At 41.9% G+C, this 20127-nt stretch overlaps 1 protein-coding gene across 1 annotated transcript in view; it reads right to left on the bottom strand.

Annotated features, from left to right (window-relative positions):
* NUP93 (nucleoporin 93) overlaps positions 1 to 19859 on the bottom strand; it is a 93445-nt gene extending 73586 nt beyond the window's left edge. Inside the window, exons 1-2 of the mRNA XM_069456733.1 lie at positions 19805 to 19859; positions 7580 to 7772 (exon numbers count right to left, since the gene is read on the bottom strand). Coding sequence (XP_069312834.1) covers positions 7580 to 7758 — 179 coding nt within the window. The 5' untranslated portion in view covers positions 7759 to 7772; positions 19805 to 19859. The remainder of the gene's footprint in view (positions 1 to 7579; positions 7773 to 19804) is intronic.
* Between the last annotated feature and the right edge of the window lie 268 nt (positions 19860 to 20127).

Genomic DNA, 20127 nt, shown 5'->3' with positions numbered 1-20127 from the left:
TCCTCCCTCCTTTTTTCTTAACAGCTTTACTGGGACATTAATTCACATACCATACAATTCACCATTTTTAAAGAGATAAGGTCTTGCTATGTTGCCCAGGCTAGACTAGAGCTCCTGGGCTCAAGCCATCTTCCTGCTTCAGCCACCCAAGTAGCTAGGACTACAGGTACATGCCACCATGCCTGGCTTTACAATTAACCATTTAAAGTGTACAATTCCATGATTTTTATTAATAGTATATTTCCAGAGTTGTACAACTATCACCACAATCAATTTTAGAATACTTCCATAACCCCCAAAATAAACCCCTACCCATGAGTAGTGATTCTCCACTTACCCCCAAACCTCCCCCTTGTCCCCTGGCAACCATTAATCTACTTTCTGTTTCTATGGATTTGCCTATTCTGGACATTGCTCTAAGTGTAATCATACCAACATACAGTCTTTTATGACTGGCTTCTTTCACTTAGCATAATGCTTTCAAGTTTCATCTATGTTGAAGCATGTATGAATATTATTTTATTCCTTTCTATTGCCAAGTAGTATTCCATTCCAAGTGTATGGACATACCACATTTTATGTATCCATTCATCAGTTGATGGGCATTTGGGTAGTTTCCACTTTTTGGCTATTATGAAAAATGCTGCTACGAACATTCATGCACAAGCTTTTGTGTAGACAAATGTTTTCATCTCTTGGGTATACACCTAGGAATGAAATTGCTAGGTCATGTAGTAACTCCATATTTAACCTGAGGAACTGCCAAACTATTTTCCAATGTGGAAGAACCACTATACATTCCCCTCAACAGTGCATGAGGGTTTCAATTTTTTCCACATCCTCACCAACACTAGTTATTATGTCTTTTTGTTTACAGCTATCTCATTGCGGTTGTGATATGCATTTCCTTGAAGTCTAAGGATGGGAGCATCTTTTCTTTTTTTTTATATTATTTTATGATTTTTTTTTTTAAAGACAGGATCTTTGTCACCCAGGCTAGAGTGCAGTGATTTAATAGCTTTGCTGTAACCTTGAACTCAAGCAATCCTCTTGCCTCAGCCTCCCAAGTAACTAGGACTATAGGTACACGCCACCTTGCCCAGCTAATTTTTAAAAAATATTCTGTAGAGACGGGGTCTCACTATGTTGCTCGGGCTGGTCTGAAACTCCTGGCCTCAAGCGATCCTTCTGCCTCGGCCTCCCAAAGTGCTGGGATTATAGGTGTTCATACCCAGCTATGGGAGCATCTTTTTATCTGCTTATTGGACAAAGATCTTTTGCCCATTTTTTAATTAGTTTATTTGTCTTATTGAGTTCTAAGAGTTTTTTTGTTTTTTTTTTCCCCAGGAAAAAAAAAATCAGATTTGTTTATTTTGGACTTTTCTAAAGATCTATGGGTTTTTTTTTTTTTTTATTTCAGCTTATTATGGGGGTACAAAAGTTCAGGTTATATATATTGCCCATGCCCCCCCATCCCCCCGAGTCTGAGCTTCAAGCGTGTCCATTCCCTAGACAGTGCACATCGCACTCATCACGTAGGTATACACCCATCTCCTCCCCCCACCCCCCCAATCAGAACTTCAAGTGTGTCCATTCCCCAGACAGTGCGCATCGCACAAGAGTTTTTTTTTGTTTGTTTGTTTTTCAGCTCATTATGGGGGTACAAAAGATCAGGCTATATATATTGCCCATGCCTCCCCATCCCCCCGAGTCTGAGCTTCAGTTGTGTCCATTCCCTAGACAGTGCACCCCTCCCCTCCCCCCACCCCATCCCCCCCAGTCAGAACTTCAAGCGTGTCCATTCCCCAGGCAGTGCGCATCACACTCATCAAGTAGGTATACACCCATCCCTTCCACCCAGCCCCGACCTCTGTCCGATACCCAATTGGTGTTATTCCCAAATGTGCACTCAGGGAAACCAGTTTGCTGGTGAGTACATGTGGTGCTTATTTTTCCATTCTTGGGATACTTCACTTAAAAGAATGGGTTCCAGCTCTCTCCAGGAGAACCAAAGAGATGCCATATCGCCATTATTTCTAATAGCTGAGTAATATTCCATGGCATACATATAGCACAAGAGTTTTTTACATATTTTGTATACAAGTCCCTTAGTGCTGAGGTCCCCACCCCCCACAGTAGGAGGTGAGCAGCAGGTGAGCTATCGAAGCTTCATCTGTATTTCCAGCTGCTCCCCATCCTCACATCACTACCCGAGCTCCGCCTCCTGTCAGATCAGTGGAGGCGTTAGTTGCAGGAAAACAAGCTCAGGGTTCCCAATTGATTCTGAATTATGGTGAGTTATACAATTATTTCATTATACGTTATAATGTAATAATAATAAAGTACACGATAAATGTAATGTGCTTGAATCATCCCAAAATCATACTCCCCACCCCCCATCTGTGGAAAAACTGTCATCCGGAAACTAGTCCCTGGTGCCAAAAAGGTTAGGGACTGCTGCATAGCAGACATATAATTTGCAAATATTTTCTCCCATTCCGTGGGTTGTTTCTTCACTTTCTTGACTGTAACTTTTGAAGCATAAAATTTATCATTTTGATGAAGTTCAACTGATCTATTTTTGATTCTGTCACTTATGCTTTTGGTGTCATATCTAAGAAGGCTCTGCCTAACCTAAGGTCAGAAAGACTTAACATCTATATTTTCTTCTAAGAGTTTTATAGTTTTAGCCCTTACATTTAGGCCTGCAATCCTTTTGAAGTTAATGTTGGTGTATGGTGTGAGGTAGGTGTCCAACTTCATTCTTTTGCATGCAGGTATCTAGTTGTCCCAGCATCCTTTGTTGAAAAGACTGCTCTTTTTACCCTGAATGGTTTTGGCACCCTTGTTGAAAATATACACATGGGTTTATTTCTGGACTCATACTTCTATTCCATAGATCTACATGTTTATCCTTATGCCAGTACAACACAGTCGTGATTACTGTCACTTTGTAGTAAGTTTTGAAATTGCAAGTGAGGCTTCCAACTTTTTTCTGCTTTTTAATGATTGTTTAATCTATACTGGGTCCCTTGCATTTCCATATGGATTTTAAGATCAACTTGTCACTTTCTACAAAAAAATCCAGCTGGGATTTTGATACAGACTGTGTTGAACCTGTGGATCAATTTAGGGAGTATTAACATTTTAATATTAAGTCTTCTGATCTACGAACATGGTATGCCTGTCACCTGCTTTCTTAAACAAATGATGAAGTCCTAAACGCTCTTCTCCATCTTGCATTTTTTTACTTAATAATGTGTCCTGGAATCACTCCATGGTAGCTTATATTCTCTTTCCTTTGTGCTACTGAAAAGTACTGCACTATACAGACATACATTTATTTAACCAGCCCCCTATTGATGGACACTTGAGTTGTTTCCTATTTTTGCTATTACAAATAATGCTGCAATGAATACCCCTGTGCACAAGTCTTTTTGTATTTTTGCCAGTATATCTTTGAGACAGAACCCTAGAAGTGGCATTGCTAGGACTGCTAGGTCAATTTCGCTAGCTATGCCCAAATTCTCCACAGTGCTATATCTCCACCAGTGACACAACAGAATGGATCCAGTGCCCAAATAATTTTAATGTGTACCAGGGTTGAGAACCTCAGAATTTAAAAATTACCTATTAGAATTATTAGAAGAGAGGAAAAGAAGTCATTTTATCAAAAAGACACCTGCACGTGAATGTTTATTGCAGCACAATTCACAATTGCAAAAATGTGGAATCAACCCAAGTGCCCACCATTCGTGAGTGGATTAACAAAATGTTGTATATATACATCATGGAGTACTACTCAGTCATAAAAAGGAATGAATCATCTTTTGCAACAATTTAGATGGAACTGGAGACCATTATCCTAAGTAAAATATCTCAAGAGTGGAAAAACAAACACCACATGTACTCTTTAATAATTTGGAACTAACTGATGGCACAGAAAGAAGTAAAAATCATTGGAAATCAAGAAGAGAGAAGGGAGGAGGAGGGGAGAGGAGGGAAGGGGTAAAAACCTATCTAACACGTACAATGAATACTATTCAGGTGATGGGCACACTGATAACCCTGACTAAAGCATTATAAAAGCTAACCATGTAACAAAAACATTTGTATCCCCCATTAATATTTTGAAATTAAAAAAAAATATTATTAGAAGAGAAAGGTCATCTAAGTGGGTAGCACCTGCAGGAACTGTTGAGTGCATGGCTTATTCAGTACATCTGCAGAAACCCTGATGGGAAGAGGGGAGAAAAAGATTGATGAAGGAGGTAGGGAATCTAGGGTAGGGACGGTTTTACAAATAAAGGCTGTACTAGACACTTTCAGTTCTTAAGGGCAGAAAAACCCACAGGTTCCTGCTTTCTATCTGCCTCGATTCCTGAAAGCCAGGCAGCCCCTCCTGAGCAGAAAGCCATGGAAGGTAGAGTCAAACGCTCTAGTCCTGGAAGAGTAAAAGGACAAGGACTATTCCCAGAATACATGGGGAGGAGAAAGAATGTCAGGAGGCCTCGCCTGTCACTCACTCACAGAAAATCTTGCAGGTAACACTTTTCCAAGCCTCAGTTTTCTCCTCTGTTACAGGTGGTGAAAAATCCCTGCATCATCCTCCTCTCAGGCTTTGCAGACCACATGAAAGAACACCTGTAACAATCCTTTGGGAACTGAAAAATGACATACAAATGTAAGGGAATCTTACTAATTAAGTTGGATTTGAATTCTGGTTTAGCCATTTACTGTCTGACTTTCCTCAATTATAAAATATAGATAACACACGTTTCACAGGGTTATTTTAAGAAGAAATTATATAATGCACGTAAAGTGTGTGGTATAGTGCCTAACAAATAGTAAGTGCTTAAAAAGATAGCTTAGTAGTATTATCACAAGTAAAGTTATCATTTGTTGTGTAACTTTGGGCAAATAAATGTTTGTGTGTGCTTTGCATGAATATGGAGAAAAGAGTAAAAGAATAAGCAAATTAATAACATTGGTTACCCTGAAGGATAAAGTTAGGAAGAGAATGACTACTGGCTTTTTCTCTGTACAGCTCTAGGTTCTCTGGTTTCAGAGTTTGAATGGAAAAATGCGGTTAGGAATCTCTGATGGGAAAAGAGGAGTATGCAATGGATTATGGGCACCCAGGGAGGGCTTCACAGATACTGATAGTATTCTCTGTCTTAACTGGGCAATGTGCACATGGGTATGCATTCATTTTATTATTATCATTTACACAAGGAGTCAGCAAACTTTCCCTGCAAAGACTTACAGTAAATATTTCAGGCTGTGCAGACCATATGATCTCTGTTGCAACTACTCATCTCAGCTACTGTAGCACAAAAGCAGCACAGACAATACAAATAAGCATGGCTTTTTTCCAATAAAACTTCAACAATCAGCAGCAGGATGAATGTGGCTCACCAGCTGCAAACCCTGATTTGCACCTTAATGTATGTTATGGATACTCTTTAGGGGTGAAAAATTTAACAATTTAAAAAGATCAAACACAAATCTGTTCACTAAATCAAAAAAATCCAACATAGCGTATTTAAACAAATAAACAAATTCAGCACAAAACAATTCAATCTTAAATCTACAATCTAAACTAAAATCTAAAAGACAGAATTTTCTTTCAAAACTTATTTGATGTAAGAAAATTTTTCCTACCCAGTTTTCTCTTCTGCCCTCATCCTGTATGTACTAAAATATTCACATCACACTTTATGTCTCTGCCTATCAAGAAGATGGAAAAATACAGTAATCAGCCCTTTGGTTTCTTTTTAAGCACCTGCCCCACCCTATACCCATTCTTTCAATGTTCCAACTTCCTCCTCCCTAAAATAATGAATTTAAGGTAGAAAGAGATGAGAAAGAATGGAAATTTACAAGAAAGAGAGCATGACTGATAATTTTTACCAAGAAAACATTTTCCCTTTTTGCTCCTAATAGGCTGTAAAGCTGATGCAATTAAATTATAACTATAGCAACTCAGCTGGCATCACAGGCCTTTTGCTCCAGCAGCATCTCTGCACACAGCACAAAGCTGCATGCTCAAGACTGGGGGTAACTGCAGGCAGCCAGGAGCAGCAGCTAAGGAGCCTGCAGGGAGGGCAAGTTAGCAGAAGTGTCTAAAGGCTGGTTGGGTGTTAGGAAGCCATGAAGGGGAGCAGTTGGCTGCATTTAGCTGCAAGGCTGGAAGGCAAAAAAAAAAAAATCCCTGCCAGGGTTCCTCTAACTTGCCTTTACCAATGCCACCAGAACCAAAACCAACTATTTATTTTTAAAAAACAACAATTGAGGCGGGGACTACAAAAGAACATCCTTACTGACTCAACAGAGCAGCCAAACCATTCAACACTCAAGATTAGCTGGGAAAAAAATGTGGCCCACTCTTACATTATACTCACTCCTGTGACATCAAGTGCCTAGAGCAGACAATGTCCCCATGTTATGACCAGCGCTTAGTTCTTTCTCAGTTCAAGAAATGAAGACTGAAGAGATGACTGACAATTTCCCGTATCTCCTGCACAGAATCTCAGTGACTTTCCAGACCCATCAAAGGCACAAGTGGCAGTTCCCCATCTGTCTTCCCATGGCCCTTCCATCAGGGCTACATACGCTCTGGAGTCAGCCTCGCTGGGTTCAAATTCTGACTCACCACTTATCAGCTGTGTGGCCTGAGAGAGTTACTTGCCCTCTCTGAGCCTTAGTTGCTCAACTGCAATATGGGGATTATAGTCCTAATGTTGGTTGTCAGGATTAAGCAAAATCTTAAATCCAGCCAAGTTTCTGACACACAGTAACTAGTAAATCACATTTTTCCTATGGAAAGCAGCACAGTTTTTTCTTGCCCACTCCCCATATTATAATCTCCTTGAGGGCAAGGACCATGTCTAATTCACAGTTGTAGCCCAAGGATGGTCCAGGACGGGTACGGCATAGACCCTAAGTACACATTTGTGGAATCAACAGCCCAATTGATGCTGTGTGGCAGAGCGGCTGCTGGCCCAGGCAGGCAGCACTTTCCCCAGCTGCACTCTCTTGGGGCTCACCCACTTCCCTATTCCGCAATCAGCCAGAGGCTATTTGCAAGGCTTTTTAGAGGCAGCCTCTGGGGTCACTGACAACAAGCAGACAGAATCGCTCCTCACTTGGATGGCTTCTTGTCACTGACTGCTCATTCATTTCTTCCAAGTGCTCTTAAAACGGTAACACTCCTCCGTGTGACCCGTATTTACTAACATACTTAGGGGAGCCATCTTATGACCCAGTAGTCAGCAAACCCAAGCACGAACTACTGTGACCAGTTTCTGCATAATGGAGATCTTCCACCCCTCCCACTCTGTGATCACCTCTGCTTGTGATATGGGCTCATAGCTTGATCAGCAGACAGGCTGGAAAACATGAAAGGCGGGGAAACAAAGCAAGGCTGCTGACCTGTTTACAAAACCTTTCTGAGTTCCCGAAAATCTGGCTTGTGACTGTCATTCACAGACTGCATCTGAATTCAAGGCAGGAAAGAAGAAACAGATCCTGCCCCCGAGCCACCCAGTACCAAGGCTGCCTCCCTACCAGTACTCACGCCTTGACATCTGCTGTCTCCTGGGACGTGCGTGTGAGGGTACGGGAACGCAGGCGCTCGCCCGCCTGCTGGATCTCCTGTAAGTTCCGTTCCACGTGGGGAAGCTCTGAGATGCCCTCAGTCTCTGCAGCAAGCTGTTCAGCTTGCTGAAGGAGCTCACCAAACCCTTCAGTATCCATTGGAGACACAGATCCTAGATGGGGTAGGAAAAAAAAGAGATCTAAATCAAGGGAAAGATAGGCTTCAAACACTGCCTGAATCTGTTACAAGCTTAATGAAACAGAAGAACTTTTTGTAAACAGACAAGGAGACAGCTCATCAACAAGCAGGATTTGTTCCTGAACATAGCCCAAGAACAGGTTTGACAGAGAAAATGAGTCAGACTGTGAAGAAACAGATCATTTCTGTGCATATTGACAGCCCCAAGATTGATTTCTGCCACCAGAATAAATGCAAAGACATCAAGCCACAGACCCGAATTCCTGCCTCCTTCCACAGACCCAAAGCAGATAAGGAAATGGAAGCCACTGTGGTAAAACCTCTAGGAGGCTTAAAGAACAAGCCACCTGCACCTCCTACTCCTCCATCCACCTCAGAAAAACACTACCACCTGAAAAGTGCCGAGCAACTTACAAGGCCTTATCTCGTATGATCCTCATGCCACTCTGTGAGGCTTCTGAGGAGACAGAAGCAGCAACTCCAGTCTACAGAAGCCCAGTTACATGCCCAGAATTCTCTCTGCTGTAATTTGGCTGAACGGAGACCAGAACACAGGTCTTCTGAATAACCACCAACTCTCCTCCCTCCCCCAGTGTTATTCTAACACACCTGCCCCTTCACTAACAGAAAGGACGTTCTTTTATTCATGTCCAGGTCTCCATTCACACACTCTTTAGCCTACAAGGTTACTGAGGGCAGTGATCTGTGTCTGCTTGTTATACATGACATTCAGGACATCAGACTTAATTGTTACTATACCTACCACTTTTAGAAATATCATTACTGCTAATTATACTAATATAAATTACAGCTGGCTTCTAGGCATGACTATTTTTAGCAAAACCACCTGTTTCTCCAACAATTGATCAGGAAAAGCCCTATGAAGTGTTGATATTTAACAGATATTACACATTTATGAATCTCATATATACTATACCATCTTTGTATAAGGTTCTTGACCAAGAGAATGTTTTTAACTCCTACCACTATTTAAATCAACAGAAGATAAAAAGTATCACCATCATAAAAAAACTTTACATCGCTAAAAGGTTAAGAACAAAATTATTTTTAAAAAAGAACAAAATCCTTTAAACAGTAGTTCTTGATTATACTTTTCTTCTTCGTTTTAATCCCACAGCTTCTAACACACATGTGAAATCCCACTGGTTTAGAACTACAGTTATAATATTAACATAATATATAATTATATCTCAGCTATGAAACATAGGTTAATGTTAAAAGGACACTGTTACCACCATAAATCCACAGTGGGAGAATAAGGACTTTTTTAAATGAGCATTAAAGGACATTAAATTTAAAGGCAAGGGCACAAGGTTAAAAAACAAATATAGCTCAGCTGGAGTAAACATGAAAACACGTATTCTTTATGAAGTTCCAAGCTGACATTAATCTTTAACAAAAATTCATATATGTAATAACTCTTAACCTAAATTTTCTAGAAAATCATTGTAATTTTTTTTGACCCAACACAATCAGGCTGTAAGAGGCAATCGGTACATGCAGGAAATGGGGATGGGAGAACTAGGAAAGTATTCTCCGGGACAGAAGAGGAAACAGAAGAGTATTGGAGGGGAGGTGGAGTATTTTTAAACAATTGCTCCTGTCTGAGGGAGAAATGTTTTTCCTCAGAAATGTTCAAGGCCAGTGACATTCCACTAACTACCAGAAACATGGTCACTCACCAGAAAGAGGAAAGAAAACCAAAATGCTGCCTCCTCCCTCTAATTTTTTTTTTTTACTCTAAGGTAAAAATAATTTTTCTAACAGAGCCAAGGAAAAAGATACATTTTTCTTTCAGGAGGAAACTTTGGAAATTCCTACATAAAGAACTGAATGAAACAAAACTTTTCTATGCTTCTATGTTTAAAAAGATGAAGAAAGAAAAAGGAAAAATGAAAGAAGTACATCTAACATTTCACTCCCATGTCAGACAAATTCAGACAAAGGAAATGTTCAACTTCTCAAACAATCAGCAATGAATTTGAGTATAAGTAATAAATGCAAAATAAACTCATGATTTACTTTAACATGGTCCAATAAAGATTTTTTAAAAGTTAATTATACAGAATTATTTTGACCATGGTGAAATAAAAGCTGAATCTCTAAACAACATCCTAAAGTTAATATGCCCCAAACTGAGCTCTAACTTTTCATCTCCAAAACCTGCCCCTTGGTCTTCTCAGTGTGTGGAGACTCCATTAGTCAGCTGCGTGGGCCAAAAACCTTGGAGGCCCCCCTGACTCATACCCCACATCCAACCAGCCAATAAAGCCTTTCAAATCTACCTTCAAAATGCATCCAGAATCTGCCTCTTCCCACCATCTCTACCTAGCCACCTCCCCCCCATCCTCACCTCCTCCCCAGACTCCCTCAGCAGCCTCCCTCCCTCACCCCACTGCTTCAGCCCTTGCCTCCTACAGTCTATTCTGTCTGCAGCAACCCAGCAACCAGTGATCCTTTTAAGGTCAGATCACATCCCTCCTCTGCTTAAAGCTCTTTCTTATACAGAGTGAAGCCCAACAGAAAGGGTACCTCCAGCCTCATCCCCACTCCTTTCCTGGGCTCTAGCCACCCCGGAGCCTCCTTGCTGGCTCCCAAAGGATCCGGCACATTCCTGCCCTAGAGCCTTTGCACACCCTGTTTTCAAAACTGAAATGCACCTCCCCCAGATATCTGGCTGATTCTCCACCTCTGTTTCAGCTCAACAGTCACCTCACCTTTGAAGCCAACCTAGAATGCTGCTATTTAAAAGTACAACCCACCCCCACCTGCAACACTCCCCTATCTCCCCAACAGTCTGTCACCTCTATAAGAATATAAGCTGCACAAGGACAGTGTTTATTTCACTGATATACCCCAAGCTCCCACAATGGTGCTTGGCACATAGTAGGTGCTCATTTGTCGAATGAATTGAGTTTTGTTCTTCGTTTAGTGGAGTGTCTATCCTTATCAAAGGCTTCCTGCACTCCCCTGCCAAATCGGCACCCAGTGGCAAACAGAGACCTGAGCAAAAACGTCCTCTTCTGACTACCAACTGATACTTAATATTTCTGAGGCTGCACAACATAAGGCAGTGACAGTATAAATGGCACGAATTCAGATCACATGTGGTCCAGACTAGTGCTTTTCCTCTAAGTACCCAGACCAAAAACCAGACGTATTTTAGAAGGAACAACCAAGTTTTAAGGTAAACAGAATTCTAAACTAAAAGAATAAACAAATACATATAGAAAGAGTTTTGCTATACAACTTCAGGGTAGGAGTACAAAGAAAACAAGCTTGTTCCACGTCTGCATAGAAGAAAAGAGAGATGTATATAATACCGTATTTCGGAAAAACCAGATCCTTCCTGCATTAAAATTCAACCAGTGGAAATTAATTTTACAAAAAAGTTTTATTAAAGTTCCCAAATCTACATTTGATGTAATCATCATCCCATTTCATTAAAATGTTTTAATTTATGGTTGATTTCATAAATTTAAGGACAATTTTTATCCCCTCCACAAAATATCTATTTAGCCATAGAATATAGAGGTTAAACCACTAAATCAATTTTGACCCAAGATACTGAAAACCTGATCATGAAAATAACCTCAATAGCTTTGTCTAATACAGAGAACTAAAATGATCTGGGTGCGGGGGTGGGGGAGGACTGCAGTCCAAGCTTTGTGCTGGGAAAATCTGGCCATGCAAACACTAGATGCAGCTGCACCCTTGGGGAGCTATGAAGGAGGGAGCTAGGAAGAATCTACACTGAGAATTCACACAAGCAGGACATGGAGATCAATGCAGCACAACTAGGGCTGGACAGCAAAAGGCCAGCAAGGACACACTAACAGCGCACTCCTATGTTAGCAACGACCCAGCCTTTCAGCGTGATCAGATCCTGAGAAGCCTTCGGCAACACCGACAGGCACTTCAGAGAGCACAGCAGGGTACCAGAGTCCTGAGCAACAAATTACTCTCCCTGTAAGTAGGACTTGGCAGAAGTCCTACTGAGCCTCCATAGACCTCAGTAGGTCTGAGAGCCTTAAAATGAACAGCAAACTTATCATTGCTGTTAGAAGGCAGGATTGGTTATCCTTGTGTGGGGAAGGACAGAGGGGAATGATGAGAAAGGCTTCAAAGGGGCTGGCAATTTTTTATCTGAGTGTTGGTTGACAGTGTGTTCGCTTTGAGAAAATTCATCGATCTTAGACTCTTAGGATTTGTGCACTTTTCTGATTCTACATCATACTTCAATTAAAAGCCCCTCCCACAAAAAAAAAGGACAACGATCCACTGCTTTTCAGAGGATACAGTAGGACACCCCACCATGCTAAAAATGAGAAATGCTATTAGTGGAACGTTCCCATGATCTAGCTCTTCCCTAACCTAGAGTATGCTGAGCAAATTAACTAAAGGAAAAAATTCAAGCCCACAATTTTAGAGAGATAGCTCCTACCTAGAGCTAAACCAAGGGCTGGCCAAACTTCCATTTCCTCATACTGGTCTACATTCACCTGTCATTCAGTGGCTAAAAAATATGTCCCTTTGGGACACATCAAACATTCATAAATGAGAAAAAAAAAAAAATCCCCAAACCACATATAAGGTGAAATGAACTAAATACAAAGGCAGAGCAAAAATGCATCAAATAACTTCACTTCATTTTCTTTTAACATATGAGTCTTAATCATGAAAAATACGGCCTTTTCCACATTCTGAATATAACCATGTTAAATATTTAATCAAGCCAGAAAAGAATAGATACTTAAATATTCCAACTGCTGAGCACTTCTAAACCATTTTAAATCAGTATTCTCAAAGAGTGGTCCCTTCTGGATTTTGTAGATGATCTGAATCCTAGTCTCTTATAATATTCATGCTTATTATATTAAAATATTCACATATCTGTTTTCTGGTACTAATTATTAGTTCATTAGTTTCTTTTCTTTTACTTTCAAAGCATTCAGCCACAACAAGTATTATAGAATAACTTGCTGTGGACTCCCAAGCTGGGGAACCATTGAGTCATCCCAGAAATGGCTGTTCCTTACTAGTTCTCTTGACTTAAGCCTATATTACTCCCAGGATATCCAGAAAATCAGAGCCTTCAGAGCCTCGAAGCTGACAAAGGGGAAAGGGAAAGGCAAATACAAAAGCCTTAGAGCGAGCCATCCTAGTAGACCTGTCTGCCAAACCCTTGCAGAGGTTCTAGGGCAAGGGTCAGCAAATTTTTTCTGTAAAGAGACAGTGAATATTTTAGGTTTTGTGGGCCTGTCTCTGTCACAACTATTCAACTCTGCCATTGCAGCTTGAAAGCAGCCATAGATAATATGTAAACAAATGAGGATGGCTGCACTCCAATAAAACTTTAATCATGGACACTAAAATTTGAATTTCATAAAATTTTCATGTGGTCATAAAATATTCTTCTTTGGATTTTTTTTTTTTTTCCAATGATTTAAAGATGTAAAAACTCTTCTTAGCTTATTTGGTCCACGGGTCATTGTTTGCCAACCCTCGCCTAGCGTACCTGAGCTGGACCTGGCAAGTAAGCTACCCTCACTAGGCCCCTGCAGTGAAAACACTGTTATAAGATTAAATGAGTAACACAAGAGGCCTGTTACCATCACCTTCCCTATTTAAACTGGTTATTTAAAGAGTATATTTGGGGAAAAAAATCTGTTTTACAAATGATGAAATCTGTCCTGTAAATGTTCTTTTGACCTAACACACAGGATGCTACAGGGAACTCATTGCGCTTTTCAATTATAATGCAATGTATTAAACCCATGTGAATCTTCCCTTTTCCTTATCACTCACAATTCAAACAGTCCAGTTGTCCAAGAAACACAAAGGGCTGAGAAAGAGATGAAAGAACAAAGACAAGTCCATCTGTCTTTTCTTCAATGTTAGAAGAACCTCTCTCGACTTACTGACTTATACAGGGAGATGACACCGATTACTTTCCCTACAGAATTTCAATATAACCAAACAATACTTATTCCCACTTTCTGAGGAATTCTAATTTTACTACATACCCACATATCATCTCTTTCAACTACAAAGATCCTGCAACCTACCAAAGGCAGTTAGCACTGCCATATTTATTGGATGTTGTCAAGGGGGAGCTTTTACATACATCACAGGAAATAACTGATGTTGCTATTTATACCTTTTTTCTTCAAAATGTACAACAACATTCTTCCCTTTTGATTATTTTAAAATTTTAATATGACAGTAAAATAAAATTTTAAAAATATTTTAAACAGAACGGGTAAAGGACTAGTTCTGAACCCAAGCACCTGGTTCAAATCCAGATCATTCACTACTAGCAGCAGGTGGATTGATTCACCCTTGAGATAAAAATCTAAATCTCTCCATCTCAATTTCCTCATCTACAAAAAGAAGATAATTCCTACCTACTTCAAGGGGTGGTTGATACACAGAAAGTATTTTATAAACTCTGCTGAGTTATGTCATTGTGAAATGCTATTTTAGCTTTTTTCCAAAGTTGCCAATTTGGCAACATTTTATCATTTAATTATAAACATTCCTGCTTCAAAAAAATCTTCCAGTAAATATTTGATCCTAAATTATAACTTAGTCACAACTTTATATCATTCTGTAAGAACTTCTGGATGACAACTACAATCTTTAAATGTATGTTACATTGCCCACTATCAAACATGGTTTTTATTATAAATCCAAACTTCCACAATGAAGGTGTGATTCAAAAGAAATTCAGCATCTAATTTCAAGCAGGAATCTTGCCCTCAAACCTTCTTATTAATCAGACTATGACAGGATTAAAACACAAGAATAATGTTCAACATTCAACACCAAAGATTGATGTGAAAAGCCTCACTCAAGGTATCAAAAGTTTAATACTGGTTCTGCTCTCCTCTTTTCTTTTGAATATATAAACTATGGTTAGATGACAATATCATTCCACTTTTTACTGTATCTGTCAGCTGTCAATTACAACCACCACCAGAAAGGGAATTACATCTTGACAGACGCTATTGTTTCAGAAGCCTCTAGCAGAGGGGGAAAGAATGATTTAAAAATTGTTAAAAAATTCTTTATATTCTTGTGAGACAAAGTAAAAGAGAGTTAGACCTAATCATTATTCAGAAGGTAGAGTTCTGGAGAAAACAAAGAACTAAAATAAATTAACCTAGACAGAAGAGAAAGAATTAGGTGATTTAGTAGCAACACTGCCCTCAATGACTCAGTGTTATGCAGTAAAGAACGTGTAGTATCAGTTTTCCTGATAAATAAAATATTACTTGTATTATTTTCTCTTCAATGAGCCAAAAGAAGTAATAACCTGGCATCACATAGAAACATAAATTATGTACATAAGGAACTTTCTGATAAACTCTTGGCTGCACAGTCGAATAAAAGGGCTTACCTGGGTAGGAAGAGCTGCAGACTCTAGCCTGGCTCCATCCCCCATCAGCCCTCTCACCCTGGGACTGGTTCTCCCTTGGATCCCAGTTTCACCACCAGTGTGATGAGGGGGTTGCTCAGGTGATTTCTAAGGGCCTGCTCACAATGAAGAATCTACAAATGTGGGATATTTTAATTCAGTCTTTAAATTCACTTAATGCCTTGTAGGGAAGGAACAAGCCATTTTAATGGTGATAAAAATTATCTGTATATGGAACCTTAGGAATGACACCGGACCTATCTCACAGCAGGCATAAATAGGGTCAGATCCCTAAGTCAGCCCCAAAAGGCCTCTGGCTCTGGCTCTTCTCTCTAAACTAACACTACTCAACTTTGTCTCCCAGGGGACATTTGGCAATATCTGGAGATATTTTTGGTTGTCACAACTTGGGGCCTTTGGGAGGTAATCAAATTTAGATGAGATGATGAAGGTGGGGTCCTCAGGTTTACCTCAATATCCATCACACAGAAATTTCCACTTACCTAAATTCCTTTTCACTCCATTCATTTATTTACTTGCCTGACAGTGGGAAGAGTTCATGTCAATGACAGTGGGAATGACAACAGCCATCACTTCCTGAGCTCTGGCTGTGTATGAGTCCCCACCATGGGCTTTACTGTATAATCTAATGTCATCCTCATGGATGCCCTCTGGTGTCCAAACTTGCTCCTTTCCCTCCATTTCTTCTTCATTTAAGCACCTTCATGCTTTGAGTTGCTCAGGCCTATAACCCTGGCATTGTCCCTGACTTCTTTTCCCCTCTCAGACACTACATAAGCAATTCATGATGCTAAATTTATTCTTAAAATATATATACATGAGTCAGACCCACTTTTTGTCTTTTCTACCACTATTACCCTGGTCCAAGCCACACTCATGTATCACATCTGGGTGATAACAGTGGCCTCCTATCTCCCTGTTCTTACTTTGTCCCCTCCTGTTCCCCAGTCTGTTCTCCATACCACAGTGGGAATGAGCCTTTGAAGAGGCTCAACACTTCAATAGTCTCCGTCACTCATAGACTAAGATCCAAAGTCATTACCTGGTGCTGTGAAGCCTACATGACTGTCCCCTGCCCCAACATCTTCAGCCGTTAAGGTCTCCAGCTCTCCTATAAATATGCTAAATACGCTGCTGCCTCAGGGCTTTTGCAGTCACTGTTTCCTCTGCATCTGCTGGTGCATTCTCCCCATAAATATCCCTGTGGCTCACCCCCTTACTTCATCCAGGTCTCTGCTCAAAGGTCTCCTTTTTAAAGAAGCTTCTCTTCTCAGCACACCCCAGCTAAAGCAGTCCCACCATCCTCTCTCCCACATTTCCATGTTTTATCTCCTTGGCAGCACTTGTCAATACCTGGCATCACATGTCTACTTCTTTATTCATTTATTGTCTGTCTCCTAACAAACAGACATAAGCTCCCCGAGTCTGGGAACCTTTTCTGGTTTGTCCACAGCTCCATACCTAGTGCACTGAACAAACAGTACCTACATGTTAAATAAATGAAGGAAGAAAGATGGAAGTATAACTTTGATGTACCTTACAGACCAAGATAGTAATTTAGAAAATAAGGAATCAATAGACATTTTTGGCAAGGTTTGAGGAAGGTTATTCTGGCAGTTAGCAACTGTGTATCAAGAATGTAGCTACTGTCTTAGGGCACTGTTGGAGTTACAAAAATGTATAAAGCATTTCAAGCTTTAGGTTGTTTGGGGAAGAAGGGATATAGGTATCAACAGACAGTAATATAAGGCAAATAAATGAGCTAGGAGGACCCTAAACAATCAAAACAAAGGCCACTCCCATATCTCCATGTCCAGCTCAACTCTCTTCCCAAGCCAATATTTCCAACTGTCCACCTGACAGCTACACCTAGAAGACCCACAGGTGCCTCAAACTACACACATCCCAAACCAAACTCATCACTTCTCTCCTCTCTTAGCCAGCGCTACCAACACTTCCTCCTCCTAGATTCCCAGTTTCTTTTGATGAAACAATTATCACCCAGTCAAGTCAGCCAGAAACTACCCTTGAGTCCCCCAGGCTCTTCTTTCACCTCTTGAACATCAAGCCAATCCCCAAGTCTACCTCTCCAACCTTTTGCAAAGTCACACTCTCATCTCTTACCCCTGCTCTGACCCTCACACAGTCTAAGCCTTCTTGTTCCTCCAACTCATCCTCCTCATGGTCAGAGAGGTCTTTCTAAAATGCTCCCCTGCCTTAAGCCCATCAGGAACACCTTCCATCCCCCACAGGAGGAGGTGCTCATGCTTGGACATGGTGCCCTCCACAGAGCAGGCAATGCCACCCTTACTTACCATCCTCATCTCTTACCGCCTTCCCCCAACGATAGCCCAACAATTCTCTATTCCTTGAGGTGCCTCATGCTGTTTCCTCTCTTTCCTCTGTACATGCCACATGCACAACTCTGCTATAACACATACTCATCCTCACCTTGTCACATGCGGAACTCCTATATATGCTGCAAAGTCAGCTGGGGCGGCCCCACCTACCCCAAACCTCTCCCACACTATTTGAATCTTCCATACTGTTCTTTCGTAGTGCAGTAGTTGTGATTATTCCTTTCCACATGTCTCCCTCTCTAAATGGCGAATTCCTGTAGCATAAGGTCCACAGATGCTCAACTCTGAATCCCCAGCAGCTAAGTCTGGCAGATAATAGGCACTAAATACATGTCTGTTGAATATAAGTGACCCGTTCCCCAAACATACCTTGGGCCCTCTCACCTCCAGACCTTTGTCCCAACCCCTTCCTCTCCTTGGCACATCTATCTTTCCCTCTACCTTATTTTCTACTTCAGTCCACCAAGAAACAGGTTCAGACACTCAAGCCCACTCACATCTCCAACTGTTCTCCCAGAAACGCTCTCAATATTCTCATGACTTGCTCTCTCATTTCAATCAAGTCTCTGTTCAAACATCCCTGTCCTCCTTTTAAAAAAAAAAAAACGCCCTGATACCACATTTTATATCTGTGTATTTATACCTGTGTATTTACTGCTGGTGGTGCCCTCCACAGGTACATCAGCTCAATGAGAGCAGGCTTGTCTCATTCACCACCATATCCCTAAGCCTGTAACAATGTCGGGAACTTTCAGATGTTTCATATTTCTTGAGCACCTACTGTGTGCCAGGCCTAGGTATTAGGGACACATCAGGAAAAAAAAAAAAAAAAAAACAGACAGAAATCCCCCCACTTACATTCCAGAGGGGGAAGATAAACAATACACAAGATAAATAAGTAAAATATAAGTGTTAAGAACAACTAAAGCAATGCAGGCAGGCAGGAAGTGGGGAAAGCCTTACTAGGTGACCCCAGTAAAGTCCTGAAAGAAGTGAGAGGACATGGATATTAAACTGCAAGCACAAAGGCCCAGAGGCTAAAGTATGCCAGACATGTGGAAAGGGACAGTGGCAGAAAATAAGACTGGGAAGGTAATAGTGGGTCAGATTATGTAAAGCCTTACAGCTCACTGTAAAGGGTTTGTCTATTATTATTAATGATACGGGGACCTACGGGAGGGTTTAAGCCAAGGAATGATATGATCTGAAAGCCAGTGTTTTAAATATGGGATCTGTTAGCCGAATATATAAGTATGTAAAGCTATGAGCCTGTTTGAGATCATGATGAATGAAAAATGGAAATACTGCAACCACAAATGCACAAAGGAGAATAGTTGAAAGAAAGAAATGAAGAAAAGCTACGATGCCCAAGGCTACCCTCCCACATCCCCCAGAGGGAATATAAAAGGTGACCCTTGTTTCTGCTGGAAGACGTATCTCAGTGAAAAACTGAAACCTCCTTCCTACACCTAGCAAAAGGGCAAACCCACACCAGCGGCTTTGTCAACCGGTCGTCCATACTTGGAAAACTGACCCATGGGGCTATCCTCGTAATCTTTTCAAAAGGGACCCAGTCAACTTGGACATCGCCTTTGCGGAAGATGGGATGTAGTGAGTCCAGAGAAAGGTGGGCCACCTCGGGTTCCAGTCACTAGCATCTCCCTATCTGCCGGTACAGCAGACATGCCAAGCGCTGGGGTAAGTTAGCGGGGGTCGTCTCCCCTCACTCCAAAGACCCCTTCCCTCAGAGGGCAACGCCTCCCCCCACAGGGTGTGTCCGCGGGGGGCAAGCGAGCTGGCGGGGCGGTCAGGAAGGTAATCAGGCGGGGTGCTGTGGCGGTGCGGGGGCGCCGATCTAGCCAGGAGAGCTCGCGGGGCACAGGGGTGACGGCGTGGCGAGCCACGACAGAGCGTTACAGTGGGGAAGGGGAGTGGGGAGGCCTCGGCTCTGTATTCAGAAAGAGGGCAGCGAAAGGCACTCCAGGGGCGCAGCCCGACGCTATAATAGGGGGCGGTTCGACAAGGCGTAGTGTCGCCGGCGTCAGGCGTGCCCGGCTGCCATGAGGGGAACGAGAAGTGGAAGCCGCATGGCTCCGAGTGTGGGGACGGGGCTCCACCCAGCCTCTGAGTCCAGGTTCAAGGACAAGCCCCAGGTCGGAAGGACGCAACCAGAGACACCCTTACCTTGCACTGCACCCGTCTCCGCCGCTCAGGTCCCGGCTTGAGAACGCGGCCGCCGCTTCTCGCGCCGCTCGCCTGCGCTTCCTGATTGGCCGAGGCTGGCCACTCCCAGAAGCCCCCGCGCGGCGCGCCGCCAAATGAACTTTATGGAGACCTGTGGAGAAGGACAAGGACATGGGCGGGGCCGGGGCGTGTCGGGGCGGGGCTAGAGGCGGGGCCTTAGGCTGAGCTGTCACTCCTGAGACCCTGGCAGCCACCGCCCTCACTCTTCCCACGCGGTTACAGTTGGCGCTGTCGCGAGAAAGCGATTCTACAATTCCCTGCGC

Source organism: Eulemur rufifrons, chromosome 23 (genome assembly GCF_041146395.1).
Source record: "Eulemur rufifrons isolate Redbay chromosome 23, OSU_ERuf_1, whole genome shotgun sequence".
NCBI classification, from domain to species: Eukaryota; Metazoa; Chordata; class Mammalia; order Primates; family Lemuridae; genus Eulemur; species Eulemur rufifrons.
Note: the sequence above shows the minus strand (reverse complement) of the source record. Positions and strands in the feature narration are given on the sequence as shown.